The 23,363-nt window shown below is 47.6% G+C and overlaps 1 protein-coding gene across 1 annotated transcript in view; it reads right to left on the bottom strand.

Annotated features, from left to right (window-relative positions):
• ctnnd2a (catenin (cadherin-associated protein), delta 2a) overlaps nucleotides 1-23,363 on the bottom strand; it is a 188,683-nt gene that overhangs the window by 27,815 nt on the left and 137,505 nt on the right. The window contains exons 12-14 of the mRNA XM_027004434.2: nucleotides 16,256-16,439; nucleotides 5,020-5,137; nucleotides 2,688-2,873 (exon numbers count right to left, since the gene is read on the bottom strand). Of these exons, the coding sequence (XP_026860235.2) occupies nucleotides 2,688-2,873; nucleotides 5,020-5,137; nucleotides 16,256-16,439 (488 nt within the window). The remainder of the gene's footprint in view (nucleotides 1-2,687; nucleotides 2,874-5,019; nucleotides 5,138-16,255; nucleotides 16,440-23,363) is intronic.

The raw sequence follows: 23,363 nt of genomic DNA, 5'->3' as shown, positions 1-23,363 counted from the left end.
TCCGGTCCAAACCGGGTTACCGACTTTCGAAGGTCTCTGCATCAGCGCTCAGCATAAAGTTTCGCCTCTTGTAGGAGACTGAGAAACTCTCCGTGCTGCTTTCCCTTTTCCAAAATCGGATGTTCCAAAATCGTTTGCATTGTTCTGTGAGCAGCAAAAAGATGTCTTCATCTCCTTGAAGAAGACATTTTGTTCGTCTTGTCCGCTTTATCACTGTTCGGGAACCAGGCTGCGAAGTTCCAAAAGATAAATTCTCGTCGCGTCCGGTGTGTGTAGTTTTTAGTCAAAAGAAAAAAACCCGCGTCCGAATATTTCGCGTAATCGCATCGCTTTAATTCGGTTCGGTATGTAATGACCCTTGCACTCCTGGTCAAAGACAGGAACATTATACTTTATAACATTATACCTATGCATGCGGAATTTCCTTGTTTTAAGTGCGTCAGTAAAGCAAGTGACCCTAATGCACGCCAGCGCGAGGAGGACACGAGCGGACCCGGTGTGGACGTGAGAAAGGTGCTCGTTTAGAGCTGAGATATAGCAATAATGACACGGCTGCTGAGTGACATCTGCTGTCACGCTGCTATAATTATAGCACCACTGAGTAACCAGTGTCTGGCGCCATGCACGAGGGATGGAGCGTGTCGGAGAGCACGCGGGAGAGGTGGGGACGGGCCTGCTCGGGCTCCTCCTCTTTGAAGCCGTGGGCGATACTAATGGTCTCATTAACTTAAGGGGAATGGATTTAAAAAATATTTTTTGGGGGTTGTTGGTCGGCATTGGATTCGTAACTCGGGAGAGAAATTGGAAAGAACTCAGAGCCTTATTTGAGCCAAGATGAGGTGCTGACCGGCAAGGGGAGCCACTCCGTTTAGCTCCTCTGCCGTGGAATTTTGTTTTAGTCGTTCAAAAACTGTTCATATTTGACAAATCAGGCATTAAAAAAAAAAAAAGCCTCCCGTGAGCAGAAAACAAAGGTTATGGCAGCGGCAGGAGTGCAATTTTCAGAGACAATGAGACGGCGGTTCTAATCCGGAGCGCGCTAGCCACACGTTCTGCAGGTAAAGCGACCCGGAGCAGCCGTGCAGTGTTGCGCGCTTAAAACATCAAAACAACATGTGACGTGTGCACGCGCGCGTTCTTATCGTAACTGCATGTGCGGGCGGGCATGCGTGAGTGTGTTCGTTCCCCAGTGTTGGCTCGAGAGGTTGGGAGGCTGCTGGTTGAACACTCCCTACATAGCACATAGCGCTGACCCGCCTCCCGAAGCGATTTAGCTGAGCGAGTTGATCTTGCCCTGGTGTCCTTTTTCAAAGTGTCCAGGGTATTCAGTCTGAGGACGATGTCCAGCCACATAGAGTGAAGAGTGTGTCTGCCGATGTGTAGCAGTAGGCGTTGCCTACTTGTCTTAGAGGAGCAGTTTTTTGACTTTTTGTTAACTTCAGCTGATTATAAAAGAAATGGATGGGGGTCATTGCACTAGGAAAAGGGGAAGAGCATAGATCTCAGTGCATAGCAAAGTGTGGGACGCTAACTTATGCATAGACCCGAAAGCGGCGGAATGTTCTGGGTGTCTTGCTGTGCGCAGTAGGAAGACACAGTGTTTAATAAAGGAATATTATCTCTGGAACCTTGGCAGAGCAATCACTCTGATGTATTATTTGAATCAGACGGGTTTATGGTCGTACCGGCATGTCCTCCATAGACACCACAATCTTAACTACAGGGGGGCCCTGTGTGATGGATGGGCATGTGCCTTTCAATGGGGTTTTAATTTAATTTACCTTCGTTGAGTTAGAATTAGGGTGAGACAAGCACTCACATCTATCACCTTTCATCACACGTGCATCGCATGTGCATTACGTGGGTGGTGCAGAGCGGCTCCTGTGAGAACGTACACCATTTGCCGTGCATGGGAAGCCTGTAAACACAGCTGGGAGTTTCAACCTCAGCTGAACCCGCTCGGAAACAGGATGATTTATCCGGAGTTTGGCTGGAATTTGACGGGAGAAGAATGGAAGCATCTGTTATCTCGCCACTCATATCTCGCCGCTCTTAAATCCAACCACCAGGCTGCAGATTTGGGATTACAGATTTAATTTGTTGCAAAGTGCATCAAATAAATAAGATGGACTGCAGGAAACCAGCGGTTGCAGATATTCCTGACATTCCATTTCACTTTACTGTTGTGCTGTTAAATAGGACGTTTACATTCTGACAAAAGAAGCTTTGTGCCAGATAGAACTATTTGTTGACAATTATAGACAGTCTGTTCATGGATTATTTCTTTTACTGAAAAGGCAGAATAACAAAATCCAGAAAGGCCATCAAAAATTCTTCTGTGTGTATCATAAAACCAAACAGAATTAGCCAACTGAGTTGGAAATGACATCATTGCTAAATGTATCTGCATATTAGGAGACCCCTCAACACAGGAACAAAAGCCCCTCGCCAAGTGGTGTATGCAAATTGAATAAATCCAAGCACGCAAAACGGGGACATAAATGGTCAGAGTTCAGCTTCGCTCATAACCCGATGCTCCCGCCTTTTCCTCAGTCACGCGGGCCAGCTTGGAGTGCTCTCCTCGTTACTGCAGGGTCAGCGGCGGTGACTTTAACCAGGAGCGCGCGCGGGGCCTCTGAAGTGCTGCTAACAGCTAGCGAGCAGGTGTGTGTGGGGAGCCGGCCCACCTGATCCTGTGCTTTCTTCTTCTTCTTCCTCTTGCCCCAGCAGCCTGAGCTCTCTCCTTCCTTGCCGTTGGCGTCGCTGCCCAGCAGGCCGTCCAGCTCCTCCGTCCCCATCTGCTGTCCCTGAGACGTCTCTGCCGCCAGCCGGTAGGAGAGGTTCCGCAAGATACACACACAGTTTTCTATGGTCTGGGGGACCATAGGGAGGAAGGGAGAAGGGGGGGGGGGCAGATAAACAAAAACAGCAATGGAGGGGGGGATAGAGAGATGGAGAGAGAGTACGTTTGAGACATACGGTGCTGAGACATTTAGTAAGAGACAGAGGCAGGTAATGGCCAGATGTGGGCACCGCTGAACTCCCGATAAAGTCCAGCTGGCCAGAGACAGATCCCCCCTGTCTAGCATATGCTGAACCTAAACAGACTGGAGATCCATCAGCTTGCACGTACACACACACACATACACACACACACACACACACACACACACATATATTGAGCCAAATAATGATCAAAGGCAATAAGGTCTATAGGTAGCCCTTACAGAACCAAGAACTCTGACCTGTCCATTGGCTAAACAGGACAGGGTTACGCCCTGAATAACTCAGTCAACCTCTCAGTCTCTCTGACTCTCTACTGCTGTTTCCCTCTCCCTCTGTGTCCTGTAAGAGTGGCAGAGGGGGCCAGTTGGGTGCTACTGCGCATCGGAAATCTGCTGTGGTCTTCCATGTGTACAAAAATGAAATGAAATGAAAAAAGCTGTCCAGTGAAGGGGAAAAATGGCACGTCAGATCCAACGCCTCACACTCCATTTAACAAGGTATTAGAGGGAAGAGATGGCAGGAGCAGTGGAACGGGTGGTGGGGCCTGCCACCGGAGACGGGAGAATGCACGGGGAGGAATCCGAACGAAAAATGGGCCGTTCGCTGGCAGGCGCTTGTTTTTTTTTTCCGTGACACGGACCATCGTCCGCGCAAACTAAACTAATGAGTGCAGTCAAAGAAACGCTCTTGAAATTACACACCGGCATTTCAAGCATAATGAGAGCCGCTGACCTGCGACACCCGCTTCTGTGGCGCACCTGGCGGTCAAAGTTCTGGGCTGACCGTCCCAGGACGAGATCAGAGGCCTGGGAGCGCTCGCGGCAGCTAATGCCAGACCCACCCAGGACTGCATGCGGAGGCCAGTACCCGTGTTCCCGTGATGTGATCTGTGTGTTGCCCCAGCTGCTGGATTGTGCTTGCCACTTCTTTTGCCTGGTCGCTCCCTGATCCAGGGCAGCGTCTTGCATCAGTCACTGGGCAGGCTGTCGGGGAGCTCCAGAGCTGAGCGCAAGAGCACTGAGGCACGCGGAGGCCCACAGCAGTGGTCCCAACCCCGGCGTCTGCCACTGGGATCCACACTGTCGTCATTCCTCACTGTTTTAACTTTGTACTTTTCATATTAGTATAAATGTAGCCATGAACCATTCATGGTAGATACCACACAATAAGCATCAGGTTAAAAAAAACTAAATAATAAGCCCTTATTGAGCAACAAAGAGCTATAATCTTTGTGTGACCCGGTACAGGTTATTTATGAGTGGAGAATGCTGCATGAATGTTGGATCAGTGGTCTCAAGAGCGCCCTCTCGTTGGAAGGACGGCATCTGCATATCTTATTCCTCAAACAATGCCCCTGTGAAAAGCCATCATTTTTCTGGGCTCTGTGTGAACAGACAGTGGTTCTCTGCAGGCCCCTGGACCTTCTCATTAATGTTACATCGGGGAAAAAAATGAGCCCCTCCTCTGAACCGTAGCGCCTCCATCTTTCTTGCGAAAGATCATCCCGAAGGCTATGCCGGTAAACGGGGCGCAGAATCCGGCCGTGGTAAAGCTGAGATAGCATGGCCAGTATAATGAGCCGGAGTCGGAAAATGACCAGAGGCGGAGCGCCTGGGGCCAGGTGTCCCGTGCGTGGCATCACCGCGGCCCACCGCTCAGTTCTCATTACCGTGGACGCAGCCCAGCCATGCCGTTACCGCGCTGAGCCGCGCGAGGAGGATGGCTGCTAAATCATGATTAAAGAATGCCATTTAGGAGATAGGCTCCTAGCAACCTTGAGAGGGCAGCCAACCACAGAACTGTTTATTTGTTATGGCACACAGCGAAGGTGCACTCGCATGCAAGCACGCGCACACACACGCACACACACCAGCTCACAAATGCAGTCCTCTTAGTATTTCAGATATTGAATGGAGCTTGGATTGTGTGCACACTTGCGAGCTATTTTTTTTTTTACAGCTTGGTGAGAAGGGAGGATGAGGAAGGGAGATGGAGGAAGAAGCAAAGCCAAACCTTGCTATCAATCTCAGTGCTCCCCAGTGCAGTCTGAATGACGAAGAGCAGCGCGTCAGTCAGACCCTCACACTCTCTCATCCGCCGGCGCGCCTCCTCTCCAGCCGAGCTCACGTTCCTGAGATACAGACAGACAGAGAGAGAGAGAGAGAGAGAGAGAGAGAGAGAGAGAGCAGGAGAAGAGAGCAGAGAGGAAGAGAGAATGCAAGAGGAATGGAGAGAGGGGGGGGATACAGAAATGGAATGAGAGAGAGAGCACCAGACCGGGGAGGTGGGGCGAGAGAGGGAGCGAGAACACAGGTCAGTAATCAGTGAGGTAATGTAAGAGCCGTTCATTCCTCTGCTGGTCCTGACCACACTGGGGTGTGCCTTCTCCCTCCCATCCAGCAGTGACAAACACCAATCTACATATCATATGCTCTGCTGTCATTCAAATGACTCGAATCTGCCTCTGACATGTATAAATATTTGAATGCTCAAATCCTGAGAGAGAGGGAACAGTCGCACCAGGAACTGTCTGGAGCAGAATTATGCATATACAGTGAAAAGGAAGTAGCCAATCAAGACCATTTGCATAATTTATAGACGTGCAGTGGATGGCTGTTATACTGATCAACGCATTAGATACTCGAGACAACAGTGTCTGCTGTTGTGCTGTAAATGTGCTGTAAATGTTAATGTGACTGTAATTGTCATCGTCAAAAGATGTCAGCGGACAAACAGCGATCTGACAAATTCCCATTTGTTTTGTACAAATGAAACGGCAATGTGGGACACCCTGCAGTGACCTTGCAAGGACCGAGTAACGAGACATGACGATGGTGGTCGCGGTGGCGTGACCGAGCCCCCGCGTGTTTCTGGCCCCGCCTCTTCCCCTGTTCGCTAGACATAACAGCCAATCGAATTCGTGCCTGAGACTCGATTACGTTTTCGCCATTCCGCTGTGCCACGGAGAGCCCCATCTTCGCTTAAGCCCCCGCAGGAGTGCACATATATGTCTGTGCCATGATGCAGTGGATTACCCAAGGGGTCTATTGAAGTTCTTCACGGCGAAATGCAATTTCACACGCACGGCTTGGAATGGGAGATGCAACAAGAGATTGTTCCCTAATTCCTACTCACTTTGTTCGGCCCTGAATTGATCGCTGCATTTCATTTGGTGCAATTGGTAGACGACCAGGAAACAAAATGATGACATGTGCAGCCCAGAAGTGCCTCTCTTTCAAACACCCTGACTTGGCATAGGCATTAGAAATGTATCATTTGGCCCGTACTGACAATATGGCACATTATCAGTACAAACTGAGCTATTTATTTCTGTTACAGCTATGCTATATGGAGTTATTATAAAATATTAATATTCAGTACGGCCATCAGCTCTGTCCTTTGTCACAAGCATGCTTTAAATATATTTGAATGTCTATTTTGGTGTATGGAAATTCTACAGAGGCCCTTTTCGATTGGCAGACTCACAAGGTCAGTGGTGGCAATTAATTTTAGCCAACAGGTAATTTTAGCCCGAACATGTTATGGTTTCCTCTAAGGAAAGCCCTCCCCAGATCAGGAGGAGCTCACTAGATGTTTCTGCATGTGTCCAGGTTTGGTCGCTGACTTCTACTGCACGGAGGGTTCAGTAGTTAGCAGTGCTTGTGACGTTGCGTGGTTCATATCCGCGCAGAGGCTACCTGTGCCCTGACCCCCAGCTGTCTGTCTTCCCTTGGTGGTCTTCCTCTGGGTTTCGGAGGGTGGGGCAGGGCAATACCGATATCAGCCTGGACTTTGGTGCAAGTGTACTGCACCCTGAGCGTTTTGTAACGAGGCCCTAATAAAGGTGTAGATCTAACCATGTCCTGCCAGGAAGTTTGGTGTGTGTGTTTGTGTGTGTGTGTGTGTGTGTGTGTGTGTGTGTGTGTGTGTGTGTGAGCATGGGGAACAATAAGGGTATGATCTCAAGCAAGTGTGTGATAGAGACATGTTTAGAAATAGTGACAAATCATTCGTATGGCCAGTGTAGGTTGGTCCCCCATGTAGACCTTCCATGGACAGACCTTCCCTGAGCTCACAGACCACCTAGCTCACTGACATTCACCCAGCTCACAGACCTTCAACTACCTGACAGACCTTCCCCCAGCTGACAAACCTTCTACCAGCTCACAGACCTGGTTGACCTGTCTCACTGTCATTTGTGTTCATTTGCTCATTTTCAGCATTTAGCAAAAGCTCTTTTAAACAGCCACTTCCTTTGAGCAACTTGTCAACAGCAACCATGGAGATACTGTCTCCATGGAAATTATCCCTAAGCCAGTACAACTAGGCCAGAGTCTATGTTTAACAGCAAGTTTTACTAAAATGACACAGCTGCCATAAAATGACATTAATAAAGTTCCTAAGTGTACATATTCATTCTACGACTATCATATACATTACCTATAAGACTGAGTGTGAATATACTTCTAAAATAATACACACTGCTCATATAAAGTAACCAGCAGTTTATTTTGGTAAATGTGGTGATTGGACAGGGTGGACAACTTCAATGAGTCATCAAATTAAATTACAGTAAGACTTTTGGAATCCCCTCACATGCAACTCTCTATAAGATTGGAGGATTCAGAAAGATTTGCTTGCTTTTGAGCTGTGATTTCATTTGTCAGTGATTTCCTTTGAGCTGTGATTTCATTTGACAGTGATTTCTTTCGAGCAGTCCTTACCATTATCATATTAAAACAGGAAATGTTGAGCCCCGCAGTGGGTTGGATTATGAATTCACACCTATTATAATACTGCTCCTCCAAGCCAGCAATACACTGGTGAGTAGAAACACACTTGGTCCTACATAACACATTCTTAGGCTGTTTTGTGTTAACTTGACCTCTGAATATGGATGTGAAGGTCCTTTTGTATTCCAGGACACTTACGGTTTATCTGCCCAATATATGAATTGTGAAGAACTGCAGCTCTTTGGTCTGTATCTTAATCTGAAGGAAAATGAACAGTCTGTTCCAGTGTTGAGTCATGCACCTGGCAGCTGGCTGAACTGAAATTGAAAGGGGCGGGGCCACGGGCTAGACGCCAGGGTGAAGCTGACACAAAGTGACTTCTGGCGAAGCCAAAGGACAACACTCAGTGTGTGAGAACACACTCACAGTGACTTCACTGAACCCACCTGTACACTAGATTATTCAAAGTTGTGGAAGAAAGAAAGAGAAAGAGAGAGAGAGCGAGAGAGAGAGAGAGAGAGAGAGAGTGAGAGAGAGAAAGAGAGAGAGAGCGAGAGAGAGAAAGAGAGAGAGAGAGAGAGAGAGAAAGAGAGAGAGAGCGAGAGAGAGAAAGAGAGAGAGAGAGAGAGTGAGAGAGAAAGAGAGAGAGAGAGAGAGAGAGAGAGAGAGAGAGAGAGAGAGAGAGAGAGGGGCTATGAAGGGAGAGAGAGGGATTGTGAACAGCCTGGTGAAGTGTGTGATAATAGGAAGTGATGAGAATAGGAGAATGGAGGTGTAAACAGAGAGAATGAGATAGCTGCCAACTATTCACAACAGATTAGACTTCATTCAGCACAACATCTCACCTCAGCAACCCATGCATTTCAATTAAGCACAGCCACTTCCTACACAGTCCTGAGATTTACAAGGAGCTTAACACATTTCTACATAATATTTAACGGCTTGCTTTCCTGTATTCAGCTTGGACAGAAGGACGCCAGAATATTTAATAAACCTCCCGTGGCTAGATATTGTGAACAGTAACTCACATGTTCACCAGAAAGTGAATCTGTGTCCTGGGCTTTGTTCATGACAGGAGCATTGCTTTATGCAGTCATATCCAGCCTGGTACTAAACCACTCGATGTAAACTACACCTATGCTAAGCCTGAACTAACATGTAGTCCTTTGCCCCGAGCTCACGCGGATTGTTCTGTGGGAGCTGGTGGAAGGAGAACATGGGCCCCTGGCTGTCCAATCAGAGTCCTCATCCAAGCCTTCAGTATTAGATATTAAACACCGAGCTCTGGAGCTGCCATATGGGACAATAGTTAATCTGAGGTTATGCTAATGAACGGGTGCGTCGCAGAGCTCCAGGCACATAATGAAGCGAAGGGCCTTATGAGAGATGCCAAGTGTTTACCATGCATAAACCAAGAGAGCAGAGCGAGTCTGAGGCAGTTAAACAATGTTCTTGTCCTGCTGACGTGCACTGTAGCCTGCTGGGTGTTTCCTCCAAGTGATCCGTGCACTCGGGTTTATCGCCCCGACTCTGGAAGGGTTTGCTTGTGAGCAGGTGAGCAACACAGCACATGCCAGCCCACTTTCAACAAAGACCTGGGCCTGCCAGTCAGTAGCGCCGGGTCAGCCTTGAGCGGGCGAGCCCAGACGGGGACGCCGGAACCACAGGCAAATGGAGCTTTTGTGCTCGTTAGACAGCCAAGCAAGCACCCCCCACTCCCCCGGCCAGTCACACGTGGGACGTTAACAGTGGCGAGAGCAGAGAGACCCCAGGGTTCACTTGGAGCCATAAAAAAGCCCACACATCTCTATCTGCTGGCTTACCGCGCAGGAGCTGGACAAGCGCCGATTAAACCTTCCTTTTCCCATAAGTCCTGGCAGCAAAGGGATAAGCCCGATGCGCATTATCAAGCAGGAAGCAAAAAAAAAAAAGCAAAAAGAAAAAAGGGTGTCCTTAAGAAAAGGGGACAGCTCATGTGTGAGCAGGTGCGGAGAGGTTATGCTCTTATCTTATCTCATTCCCTGCTGGTTTTGCAGCAGCAGTCTGACAGGGCAGTGCTCCACACCCTTAGCTTGGCAGTGAAGGAGAGCCATGCATTACTGGGAGGTTTCATGAGATATATATATATATATATATATATAATTTTTTTTTTTTTTTTTGCAGAGTTCGCATTTCCTGGAGAACATGCCAGGTCCGGATCAGAGGCAGGAGGAGACGGCGCTTGAGTTATCAGGCCATCACGGTGATGAAGTGGCAGTCCTTTAACGGGGCCTACCCAATAGGCCCAGGTCCTGTCAATATTCCAAAATGATAAAAATATGAAATAAAACCATCGGGGGGGCAGGGAAGACCTGTAATGACACAAGCACAAGGTCGAGCCAGCCGCCCGGGACCCTGCGGGAAAGCGCTTAGGCGCGTGGGCGTAGCTTTGCTTTGAAAAGTGCTGAGGATAAGAATGTGGGCCGGGCGTTGCGGTCAAATTCGCTTTCCCCTCATATTCACCTTCCCTTTCAGAAATCGAGTCCTCGGGCACGTACGTTCACTGAAAGGAGAGCGGTAGGACTGACAGGGAGGGGTTCAGAAAAGGTTTTACAGCCGCGCTTGTCAAGCCTTTCCGTGTTGAGCAAGCATTAATTTCCTGATTTCTTTTAAATAAATGAAGCAAAGACGGCTATACACTTTCAAAAGGTGCTAGGGACAAAATGAGCCATTTCAAGGGCCCTGCTGGATCTAAACACAGGGAGCAAAGAGCTGGTGAGCTGCTATCTGTGTGTGTGGCTGTGTGTATTAGCGTGTGTATGCATGTTCAGTGTGGCAGATGGTAACACTGTCAGTTTTGATCAATATCCAACTGAAGGGTGATTCCTGGCGTTCTGATTAGCGCTGTGAGTGAGGTCTGGGTCCAGCATGTGCGATCACCAGCTCCCGTATAACACTCCAGACAGGACACTGCAAATTTTCCAGGTTAATGAGACCCTTGGATTTTATTGCTTATTCGAGTAATTTATTTTCTGTCAGTCTCAATAAACGGCATTTAATCAATTAACATCCTTTGTTAGCTAATTACTTATTGAACATGATTAGTGCTGTATTTCAAGCACACCTTAAAATCTTTTTACAAGGAAACCATCCTGCTACCAGTCGTTCTTTAAAGGGTTCTTTGAGCAATTCCGATGTAATTCATAAAAGCTGCTGTGGAAACACAATGGGCGCTCCGTTGGTGTAGCCAAGTAAACAAGCCAGTGTTTTGGTCCTTAATGAAAAACCTAGCTGAAAGGTTTGAATGATCCACTGGTTTTAATTGCTGTCCAGAGCTGTTAACACATTCATTCTGGATCAAAAGTTTTCATTTTGCTGTAAAAAAAAAAAGACAAAGAGAAAAGAAGGACACCACTACCACGTCAGAACGATGGTCAATTTGAAACAACCTCCGTAGAAGCCAGCAGGCTTGAAGAAAGTGCCACCGGTCCATGGACCTTTGACCATCAGAAAGGAGGCAGTGTCGCAGCTGAGGTAGCCGCTCGCTGGAGACGCAAGTTCTGCTTCGTGTGGGCTGCCACGTTCGGAACGATGACGAGCTAGACCTCCCGCTAACTCGGGTGGGGGGTTGGGAGGAGGAGGGGGTGTCATCGTCATCGTACTGGTGGAAGCACCTGGGCATGTGGAGGGTCCAGGGAGCCCCCCCCACCCCCCGCTAGCTCATTCATGATCTCCACAGCCTCAGCTCGCGCCTCATGAAAGCCATTACCTGCTCTGGGCGACGAAGCGCCTCTGTGCCTTCTGAGGCCTGTAATTGGGATTGCAACCACTGCCACCCGTTCATTCCCATTTTGCGTTTTATCCAATGCCGGTCTCACTCTCTGTCAAACCCTGGACGGCTTTACAGGTGGGATGCCCTGCAGTACACACTCATTACACTCCTACCTCATACCTACACTCACTGGCCATTTTAAGGTAAAAGGATCTCAAAGGACCCTTTTTATGGACACTTATCACCAAGTGAGACCCATCTTTTGGCTCTCTCGCCTGATTATCACTGGTCTGTTTCTCATCCACTAGGTTCATCGATTGTTTTTTGGTGCCATTCTCAACACAGCATTAAATCTGCCATGATTGTGGGTTTCATGCTGGCTCAAGTTTATCACGGACGGCAGTGCTACCGGGGGAGTGCCCCCGCCCAGTCTCAGCCCTGAGGCCAGAGACTGACCACTGATGAGCTCAGAAAACCGACCACTGATGAGCTTAAAAGCCACAAATTGATGGGACACAAATTCCAATGTCCCACCTACAAGGTATTACTAATAACATGGGGTTTCTGATGCAGTGTATATATGTGGGCCATGACTCACAGCGGTTTAAGCTGGTGGGAAAACAGATGTTGTAAATATAGTAATCCATTAAAACAAACTTCATCCCAGGCACCAGCACCATGCAGATGATGTTCTCCACCCGACGTGGCACCAAAGCTCCGGTAGCTCGGCGGTGGCCCTCCGCCTCAGCCAGCCGCCGATCTCCTCACAAAGCTCATTCCAGCCAGGTCGTGATGCTGACAGAGTCATCCATCACAGGCCTCAGCTTCCCATGCACATTTCTCTCAACTTATAGCGGGCTGATTGTGTACTCTCCGCCCCTATCGAAAGAGACACAAGGCCGCTCCTGAGGAAAAACAACCCCCCTCCCCCATCCCCCACCACCAACTGGACATCCCGGGTGAGAGAGAAGGATCCGCTGATAGGAACGGGCAGCGGACGCTTCTCTCGGCGCCTGCTTGTCTGCGGAGGACTCCCGCAGTCTCCGGCACTTGCAGAGATGTTTAACGGAGTAAACAGAGGGGCTTTTTCCCCGCTCTGCTTTTGATGCTTGAAGAAGAAAGGGTCTAGTTGTGATGGAATTTTGGGGGCCGCATTCTGCTTAGGAGCTGTGACAACTTGTTTCTATTAGAGCATTTTTGGCCCATGGAGACCTTGGGTGTGTGTGTGTGTGTGTGTGTGTGTGTGTGTGAGTGAGAGAGAGAGAGAGAGAGAGAGAGAGAGAGAGAGAGAGAGAGAGAGAGAGAGAGAGAGAGAGAGAGACAGAGAGAGAGAGAGAGAGAGAGAGAGAGAGAGAGAGAGAGAGAGAGAGAGAGAGAGAGATATTCTGCTATTGGAAGTGATTTAGAGAAGATGCGTGTCAAACTTCCTGTGGCAGTGGGGCTCCACTGTTCCTCAGTAGCTGGCCAGCGTCCATCGCCACCAGGGGTGAGAGGCACTTTCACATTCATCAGCTGAATCGCGATATTCCGTGAATGAACCACAACTCAGCCGCTGCAAATTAGGACATGATGGACATATTCACAGCAGTACACTATGCCACGGAGACCACCGCAGTGGCAGGCAAAACCGCAAGAGGTAAACTCTTATAACAGGGTTATAATTCACTTATTATTATTCAAGTGTTAAGTAGTGTGAATTATTCAGTAACTTATAACTACATTCAGTGAATGCTGTGTGCAGCTTCTACCTCTAAACTGGGTTCCTCCTGGAAAAAAAAAAGTCCATTAGGAAAAGTATTCAGTAGAGCAGAAATGTCTAATAGCCGAATCCACAACCATGCATGTAAACAGAATAATGAATCCTTTGAATAATGTAGTCGAGAGTTTAACTGGAAAAAGTCCATGAAGTGAAAGAATCTGTTGTTGTTCCAGCCATTTTAAAACACTGTCCAGGAAGCACAGGCAGCACCCTGACTATGTCCACACTGGGTATAATGGCGCGGTTTCTGTTGTCCACACTGGGTATAATGGTGAGGTCCCCATTGTCCACACTAGGTATAATGGTCCCTGTTGTCCACACTGGGTATAATGGTGCGGTCGCTGTTGTCCACACTGGGTATAATGGTGCGGTCCCTGTTGTTCACACTGGGTATAATGGTGAGGTCCCCATTGTCCACACTAGGTATAATGGTCCCTGTTGTCCACACTGGGTATAATGGTGCGGTCACTGTTGTCCACACTGGGTATAATGGTGCGGTCCCTGTTGTCCACACTGGGTATAATGGTGCGGTCGCTGTTGTCCACACTGGGTATAATGGTGCGGTCGCTGTTGTCCACACTGGGTATAATGGTGAGGTCCCCATTGTCCACACTAGGTATAATGGTCCCTGTTGTCCACACTGGGTATAATGGTGCGGTCGCTGTTGTCCACACTGGGTATAATGGTGCGGTCCCTGTTGTTCACACTGGGTATAATGGTGAGGTCCCCATTGTCCACACTGGGTATAATGGTGCGGTCCCTGTTGTTCACACTGGGTATAATAGTGCAGTTCCTATCTCAGCTGGACCAAACAGTTGCTTGGCCAACATCACTGAGCATACTGTAATGGCACGCGCAAACCAGCCACTTCCCTGAATGTCTTCGTTAGAAACTCCCTGAAAAGAGATCTTCAAACGTGCCTTTGCAAACATCGGTTTCCTAAGACGCGAAGCATCAGAGAAGAGCAGCAGATCTGCTGGGCCCCAGTGCAGGGTCTTTTGGCATACTTCCCAATGCTCCGCTGTTTTTAATGAATGTGCATGGAGTAGCTTTCAAACGCTGACTCAGTATTAGAAACACATTCCAGTCAGTCTTCCCGCAGCTCACGACACAATAAGCTGCACAAAAAAGGCCACATTTACCCACAAAGATAAGAAAACACACAGTGCACCTTCTGAGGAAATTCTGTTTGGATACAACAGTACGCCATTTATGTCATTTCCCCAAAAGGGCAATTTACCGGCAGGACGCACGCACGCACGCACGCACGCACTCGCACACACACACGCACGCACGCACGCACGTACGCACGCACGCACGCACACACACACACACACACTCACGCACGCACGCACACACGCACACGCGCACACGCACACTCGCACGCACGCACGCACACACACGCACGCACACACTCGCACACACACACGCACGCACGCACGCACGCACGCAACGCACACACTCGCACACACACACACACACACACTCACGCACGCACGCACACACGCACACGCGCACGCACGCACGCACGCGCACGCACGCACACACACACGCACGCACGCACGCACGCGCACACGCACACACACACAGACACACACACGCACGCGCGCACACGCACACACACGCGCACGCACACGCACGCACACACGCACACACGCACGCACGCACGCACACACACGCACACACGCACGCACGCACGCACACACACTCACACACACACACACGCACGCACACACACGCACACACACACAGTGTGAATTGGTCCCCTCTCTAGTAAGAGTGTTCTTTTCTTTGAATTTAGCAATGGACTGCTAAGGTAGATGTGAGGGCTTCATTTACACAGAAACATTCAAGATATAATTCCAAAACCACATACTGAAAGACGTCTCATTTCTTTGGCAAATATTTGAAGGACTTGTGAGGCCAAACAAATGTGTGTGCGTGTGTGCATGTGAGAAGCTACATAGAACTGAGTTTAGTATAGTTGCTATGGATACAAGACGGAATGAATCCTAACAGAGAGTAATACTGAGCCCATGAGAGTCATCACTTCCTTGGTGTTATTTTTCACTCAACTCCCAGCCAGGCACGCCATGCATAAATCATAATATGCCCAAAATTCACACTCCTTATGAAGATCATTATGCATTATTATACTGTATAAATCATACATCCGCTGCTCTCCTCTGTGGACATGCAACATAAGAAATATGCCTTCTGTATTTGCAATGCTTTACTGACTAGACAACAGGCATGTGTGCCTTATGAATCAGCTATCCCAGCAGCCTCTCTGGGTTGAAGAGCAGCAGTGTGTGTGTGTGTGTGTGTGTGCGCGTGCATGTGTGTGTATGTGTGTGTATGTGCGTGTGTGTGTGTGCGTGTGTGCGCGCGTGCGTGTGTGTGTGTGTGTGTATGTGTGTGTGTGTGTGTGTGTGTATGTGTGTGTGTGTGTGTATGTGTGTGCGTGTGTGTGTGTGTGCGTGTGTGTGTGTATGTGTGTGTGTGTGTGTGTGTGTGGGGCAGGAGACAGGGGGCCAGTCCCGCCGCACTAGCCGGCACTCGTTTCCATTTTGTCTTCTCCACCATCATCAAATGGGTGAGATTTCCCACACTTCTCTACCAGACTACGCTCAGGACATGAAAGGCTGATGCCTGATCTCTTCTCAGACTGGAGACTCATGGCTGCTTCAGGAAGCGTGAGTTCACGACTTCCGTATTAGAACGATCCTCCTGAATCATCTGAGTTCGGAACAGAGCTTAGGCAGAGTGTGTCTTTTTTGCTGCTACACCGAGGCGTTGTAGGCGTCCCCAGTGACACCCATTCCCCCATTCATACCTCATCCCCCACTCCTACCCCACTCCTACCCCACTCCTACCCCATCTCCCACTCATACCCTTGACCCTGCTGTTTCATCTTCATTCAAAAACCTACTGACCGGCTTCAGAGACACAGGAGCTGAAAACCTTACATGGAAAACACGGAAAACCCCTCTGGGGTGTGCTTACCTCAGGCATCCTGTGGCATTGCGGAGCACCTGAGAGGTGTGCATCTGCAGCTTGCGGTCCTCCTGGTGCGGCGAGACGTCCCAGGCGGACAGCGGGATGATCACCGTGTTGGTCAGCACCGCCAGGGCGTCCTGGATGATGGGCATCTTCAGGGCATCGCACGAGGACAGATTCCACAGCACGCCTGCCGGGGCCACAGACACATGGTATGTTACTGCAAGAGCCTGGCAGGCATGTTCAACCAAAGGTTCCACGGCGCACTGCAGTGGGATGCACAGCTGTGAAATTGGCCCTGCCCTGGCTGACGTGACTAGGCCGGGAGGTCCTGCTCCCTTTCTAAGCGCGGAAGCAGAGAGTTTAGAGAGGGAGCCAACTTTCGCTGTCGGACTGACGGCTTTATGATTAAACTCCAACCAGACATGCAGATCTACAAATAAAGACCCCACACCAGTGTCAGGGGGAATGTGGCTGACTCCTTATCTCATGCTTCTGTTACTCCAGCAGCACGACGCTGATGAAACCATGAGCACAGCCGTAGATGGGAGGTGATGCACGCACGCACGTGCGCGCGCGCCTTCACACATGCCTTCACACATGCCATCCCACACATTCCGTTTTTTGTTTATTCATTTTAAACACTGTAACACACTTTAGATTTCTGCTTTATTATCCACTAAAAGATCACATCACCTGTCTTTTTAAAATACAATTTAGTGACTGATTCAAATTATCCCCATTCACAACTCCTACATGCAATATAAAAACCATTTTCTTTTTGAGAGACATGCAATGATAATGACTCGATATTAACGGTCCAATAACCGGTGCAACAGCTTATTATGAGGATATTATTTTTGCTATTAAAACTGTCTACAATAAAACATATACGCCACATAAGGAAAACGGTCATTTTTGAGGTTATGGTAACAGGCGTGTAGGTCAAAGTTTCTAAGCTGACCTTTCTAAAGCAGCTAAATGAACCCAAAGCTTGACCACTAATAAACCATGGGAACATGTGAACTGATGTCTATGCAAGTGTGTTTAGGGGTCATAACAGTGACAACAGTACTGCTTTCGCCCTCCAAATATGGTTACACATTCAGCGCATTCTGTTGAACACCGACTGGATTTTGAGCTAAACTTGTGCAGACAACCCTTCTCATTAAGAACATAAACCCTGCTGGCTAAAACGGTGCACTGCCGGCTAAAAATAGAGCTGTCTGCTGAGTTTTGCCACTGTTCTGGGAAAACCAACAGGCATACGCAGGTAATTTAATTAGCAGTCAGCTCTCTGCCTCAAAACAGCTCACTCCTATCATGTGTATTAATGCTAGGTTCTCATAGCTGGGATAATGGACTAGGCTATCAAAGACCAGTTAGTAGAAAACACCCAAACAAACAAATGTTATCTGGACTCAATGAGCTGCATCCAATAAGCTTTGTGAAAGTAACACTGTTAACTCATTCTTCATTAAAAGAAAGCATCAAACCTTATTGGCTTGTGAGCCAATTCGGGGCTCACAAGCCAATGTAGGTATGTATGAGTCTTATATACCTTAAAATCTAAGTGAGATAAGGCATAGCTAGCTTGCACTAGTCCTCTGAGGTAGCTAACTGACATTCAAGGACTGCTACTTTGTATTCCCATTAGCAGGAATGCCAGCTTGAGAACAGAAAGGATTCACAGAGCCATATATATATATATATATATATATATATATATATATATAAATAAAACGATTTGTCACTATAAAATCTGCTCAACGGTTTAGACAGAGACTCCAGTCACTGTATGACTTTTATTGTGAAATACGACTGTCATGTGCACCCCCCTCCTCCATAACAGCAGACTGACAAGACAGACACACTGCCGCTGCGCCAGAGAACTGCGAGTCTCCCGTGCTTGAGCAGTATTGTCTTGGACGTGGAGCCTTGCTGGGGGAAGGCTGAGCAGCTGTACCCTCCAAGGCCGGCTTGTTCAGGGGACGGGTCTGGACAGCGGCTAGGTGCTGCCATTGCAACCATGATATCTGCTGCAGGTGAAGCCCACAAATTACACAAATTTCATGATGTTCAAAGAGAGTGAGATAAAAACAGTAATTGGTGCAGGACTGTCACAGACGCAGTGAAGTTATTTTGATCCTTCACCGAAGCAAAAGCAGTGAAGTCAGTGGTGTTTTTTTTCCCCTGAATGTAAGAGCACTTTTTAAATAGATTATGTCGGTCTGTTTAGAATGCAGCAGAAAGAGCACAAAAAAAATGGTGTTTTATGGAACTTTGTTAAAAAAAAATAGCAGCAGTTCTTTTTTTTATATATATAATAAAGAGTTGACAACATCTAAAAGGAAGCAGTGCTAGCTTGGAAGTATCCTAGTAAAACATTGGTCAGGTGCAGGCTAAGACATGCAGCAGGGGCTGCGGATGGCAGGTTTACGTTCATGCAGACAGCTTCCCTCTACATGCGGGGAAAGTAAGCCCCCTACACACAGCGCCACAACATGAAGTGCTTACTACTTTGCTTTTGACGGGACAGTAGTTTAACTGTGTAAGCAAAACAAGGATCAATACATCGGTTCAAGTTCTACCTGACCTACAGGATATCCTCCGAGCTTACTAACTCTTTATTTAGTTGCTCAGTTATTTCTTTATTTGGTGGAGATGGAAAACCTTACTGAGGTCCTGGGTTTGGACAGTGGGCAGGGGTTTCCAGGTGCAGAAGCAGTTAGAAGACTGGAGTGGGTCGAGCCTGCCTGCTCAATACCGAAACATTTCACAAATGAGCAAATATCCAATTTAGCTGTGCTGACTTAACATCTTAATATGCGAACCTTGATGCGTCAATATCTTACCTTGGAGCTCACTGTCTGAGGGGCTAATTTACTCCGACAGATGCTAGCTCAGAGTGGAAATGCCCAATTTCTTCATCCACTTTGTGAATGGTCCGGTACTGGCTACAAATATTCTTGCATGCCTGGAAAGCTGTGTGATTTCTACCACCACACAGATTATCTCTGCATTTCTGTTACATCCGAGAAAACACTGTGCCGGGGTAATGTTGTGGATTTGTGAAAGCCTTGTTGGAAGCAACAGCCCAACAGCCAAGTGTATGAAAAAACATAATTTAGAAACCTGACATGGAGAGAGCGAGAGAGAGAGAGAGAGAGAGAGAGAGAGAGAGAGAGAGAGAGAGAGAGAGAGAGCGAGAGAGAGAGAGAGAGACACAGAGAGAGAGAGAGAGAGACACAGAGAGAGAGAGACACAGAGAGAGAGAGACACACAGAGAGAGAGAGAGAGACACAGAGAGAGAGAGAGACACAGAGAGAGAGAGAGAGACAGAGAAAGAGAGAGAGAGAGAGAGAGAGAGAGACACAGAGAGAGAGACACAGAGAGAGAGACAGAGAGAGAGACACAGAGAGAGACACAGAGAGAGACACAGAGAGCGAGAGAGAGACACACACACACAGAGAGAGAGAGAGAGAGAGAGAGACACACACACAGAGAGAGAGAGAGAGAGAGCGAGAGAGACACACACAGAGAGAGAGAGAGAGACATGGACGCACACACATAGTGACATTATGCTTAAAAGCAGTACTCCTGGAAGCATTACCCACTCTCCTAGCCATCTTGTTTGTTGGTATAAATGACCAAACAATACTGGGTGAAGATAAGCGCTTCCAGGCATTGTGAGCAGTGCACTGATAAAAGTGAGACATGCTCCAATTAGCCGTAGGCACACAAGCACCGCCGCGCAGAGATCAGTATTCACCGAGCATACATCTCAGCCACAAGACCAGAGTCAGCAGTGAAGATTCCACTTTCAGACCTTCTTCTGCAGATGCTCTACACGGGCCAGCTCTTCCTTGGTGCCGTGTGGGTTTGTTGCCGCTCTGGATCAGATGGTGCTGTTGGGCCCGTAGCTGCAGCACGTAACAACCAACAAAACCCACCGAGTGCAACACAGGAACCTTCCTTGTTTGATGTGTGTTTCTCTATGGGGATCTGTCTGTCTGCTCTCTTCAACTGTACTTGATTCACACTCATATGTTCAAATTGGTGAAGAAGATGAAGATGACACACACGTAAACGTTCACACACACACACACACACACACACACACACACACACACACACACACACACACACACACTCAAACAACACAAATCAACTGCTATTTCTTAATTCAACTCCTGGGAAATCGTTCCCTGTCTGATTACAAGCAGTGGTAGAAAGGTGTTTGGTTCTGATGAGCTGTCTGGTGAATACGCAATGCTAGACACGACACAGGGCTGCACTCAGGGAGGCTGGGCTGCTTCAGCAGGGATTACTGGGACATCCACAGGGAAAACACAGGGGGAAAAAAATGAAGACTCTAAAGCTTGCATCTTTTCTACTTATCATGTTTTATGCCAGTGAGAAATTACGATCATATGAAAAATGAAAGAAAACTACAATGCTTATAGTGGGTTGAATTTATGAGTGTTAAATTGTACAGTGACATTTGTCAAGAGACTCATTTTGTCCAATGTTAATATTTTCCATTCCATGAAACTCAACACAGTGGCACCTTAATCACATTAATGTTCTCAATTCTTGAGTATTTAACTACATACATATCTGGCATCCTGCTACTAGGTGCACCTCAACAGTCAACACAAATATATAATACATAAATATATATTTTGGTTTTGTTGGTTCTGCTTTATTTATTATTTTTAATTTGTGTTCATCGGGATGCGCTCATTACGGCTCATTTCAAGCAAACTTGCCTTGCTCTATTGATCGAGACTGAAGTTTCATGGTCAGTGTTTAATCATTCCAGAATCGTCATCAAAACCAATGATGGGATGCATGGCCACTGATACCCCAAACTCCTGCTTCGGAAAGGCCTACCCAGAAAGGACTCTCCAACTGAGCCAGCTCCGAAAATTAAAATCTCAAGAGGTAGTCTCAAGAAGCCTGGTTGTTGTCGTCGGCCAACATTGTTTGTGCAGAGTCGAGCCAGCAATGAAAAAACTGGACTCTTTCTCAGGGCCATCCAGATGGTTTGATGGGAAATGGACACTCTCTCTCAGATTTGACAGGTTGAGCCCAACGAGTTGTAAGGACAGGCGTTTCCCTTTTTATGCTACCACTTGGTATCAATAGTAACGCTACTGTTTATACATCAAAATCCAATCAGTTCTTTCCTTTCCTCTTTTCCAATCAACTCTTTCCTCCCACGATGCCTCCTGAATCCTTCCTCAGGCTGTGTAACAAAAGCGGAATGCACCCTGCCCAGGACTTAAACCCAGAGCTGACAGGAAGTACACCTGATTGCTGACTACTGGACCAGCTCCCTGACACAGTAACCACAGCACCCATTTAACCTTCTTAAGTGACAGTCTCCAACACACCGTCCTCCCCTTTAGAGGGTGACGGACTCCACACAATGTCTTCACCTCTGTGGAGTGTCCCGCATGTGACACTTTCCACGTGTCCCTGCCGTTTCCATTGGGGATGCACCCATGACCCTCATCAGGGGTCCTCACACTGGGCTACACCATCCTGTCACAGCGGGGGTGGTTTCATCAACCTGGGACACACTCCCAATGGCCTCGCTGCTATCCCACTTGACACCATGTGTAATGACAGCTGAAGGCAGCCATCCTACCCAGAACTCGAAGCCAGGACAGATAGTAGGTAAGCCTGAGTTCTGACCACTGGCCCAAAGAGCCAGCTCCATGGCACAGCAGCGAGAGCACCCATCTAACCTTCCCGAGTGATGTCTCTGTCACATCATCCTCCATTTCTGACACCACATTTACTTGCAATCAGCCCAGATTTGAGCCCTGGGTAGGGTGGCTGCCTTCAGCTTTCGTTAGAGGCTGTTTCACAACAGTTTCTCCTCCTCTAAGTATTCCTGTTATATCTGTAGTCATGCTCTGTTACCATGAATCTCAAGAGTTTCCCCTTGTTGGTCATTGTTTTGTTTGATAAGTAGACGGCCCACTTGATCATTCTCACAGGCTTCTTTAAACAACTTTTGTTTTCTTTCTGTTCTTTCTCTTCTTACTTAGCCACTTTGGTCCACCACAAATATAATTTGTGTTATTCCTTTAATTTGTTACATTTGTAATACTATAGCAATATGAGAAGACTCAGTACCTCTTTCATTAGTAGCATCTTAATGATTTTTACGCATGTTCTCCTATCTCTGTTTATTCAATAAAAATAGATTCTTAGCTAATATCACTCTTGACTTGCGAGTCAAGAGTGATATTAGAATTTTTGGTATTAGAGAAATAATCATGTTATCGAACTGACAACTTTCATGAGTTGAGACTGAATTCATTAACAAAGTAATTACAATTAATTAATTTTCCCTGTTAATTAGGGTGCTGCTCCGATTAATCTGATCAATCACCTGAAGCATGTATTCAGAGAAACAACCAAGTAGCAGGCATCATATATAGGAACTTATTCAAGGTATATGAGCTGGACACACCCGTATACAAATGGGAGGAACCACACAGTGGTGGAGCACAACAGGGGTAAGATCATGTGGGACCATGTAGGAGATAAGATGCCCAAACAGCAGTGATAATAGATCTATCAGTCCCAAGTGATGGAAACATCCAAAGGAATATGAAAAATTGGGGCTGAAAGGAGAAATAGAACGAATGTGGAAGTTTAAAGCCCACTTTGTCCCAGTGCTGACTGGGGCACTTGGGGTTGCGACCTCTAAGCCCAGAACAGAAAAGCGCATTCCTAGGAAACAGCCAAAATACTGCCTCGGGTGGGAGATCCAAGAGTGGAACAGTGGAGTAGTAACCAACACTAGGCTGATAGGACATTTTCCCCTCTTTTTCTTTAAACAAAAGAATATAGATACAGGCACTTGATTGGTGAGCTGAATGGCCATCTAGTCAGGCCCGAAGGTTAGAGAGAGAGAGAGAGAGAGAGAGAGAGGCAGAGAGAGAGTGAGAGTGTGAGAGAGAGAGAGAGAGAGAGAGAGAGAGAGGAAGAGAGAGAACAAAAGAAAGAGTCTCATCGCTACAACCCTACTAGAATGCCATTACTAGAACTCGTTGCAATTCCCCTCAGGATGAATAAAGCTGTGCCTATCTAC

Source organism: Electrophorus electricus, chromosome 5 (genome assembly GCF_013358815.1).
Source record: "Electrophorus electricus isolate fEleEle1 chromosome 5, fEleEle1.pri, whole genome shotgun sequence".
Taxonomy (NCBI): Eukaryota; Metazoa; Chordata; class Actinopteri; order Gymnotiformes; family Gymnotidae; genus Electrophorus; species Electrophorus electricus.
This window is presented reverse-complemented; position numbering and strand designations above follow the sequence as displayed.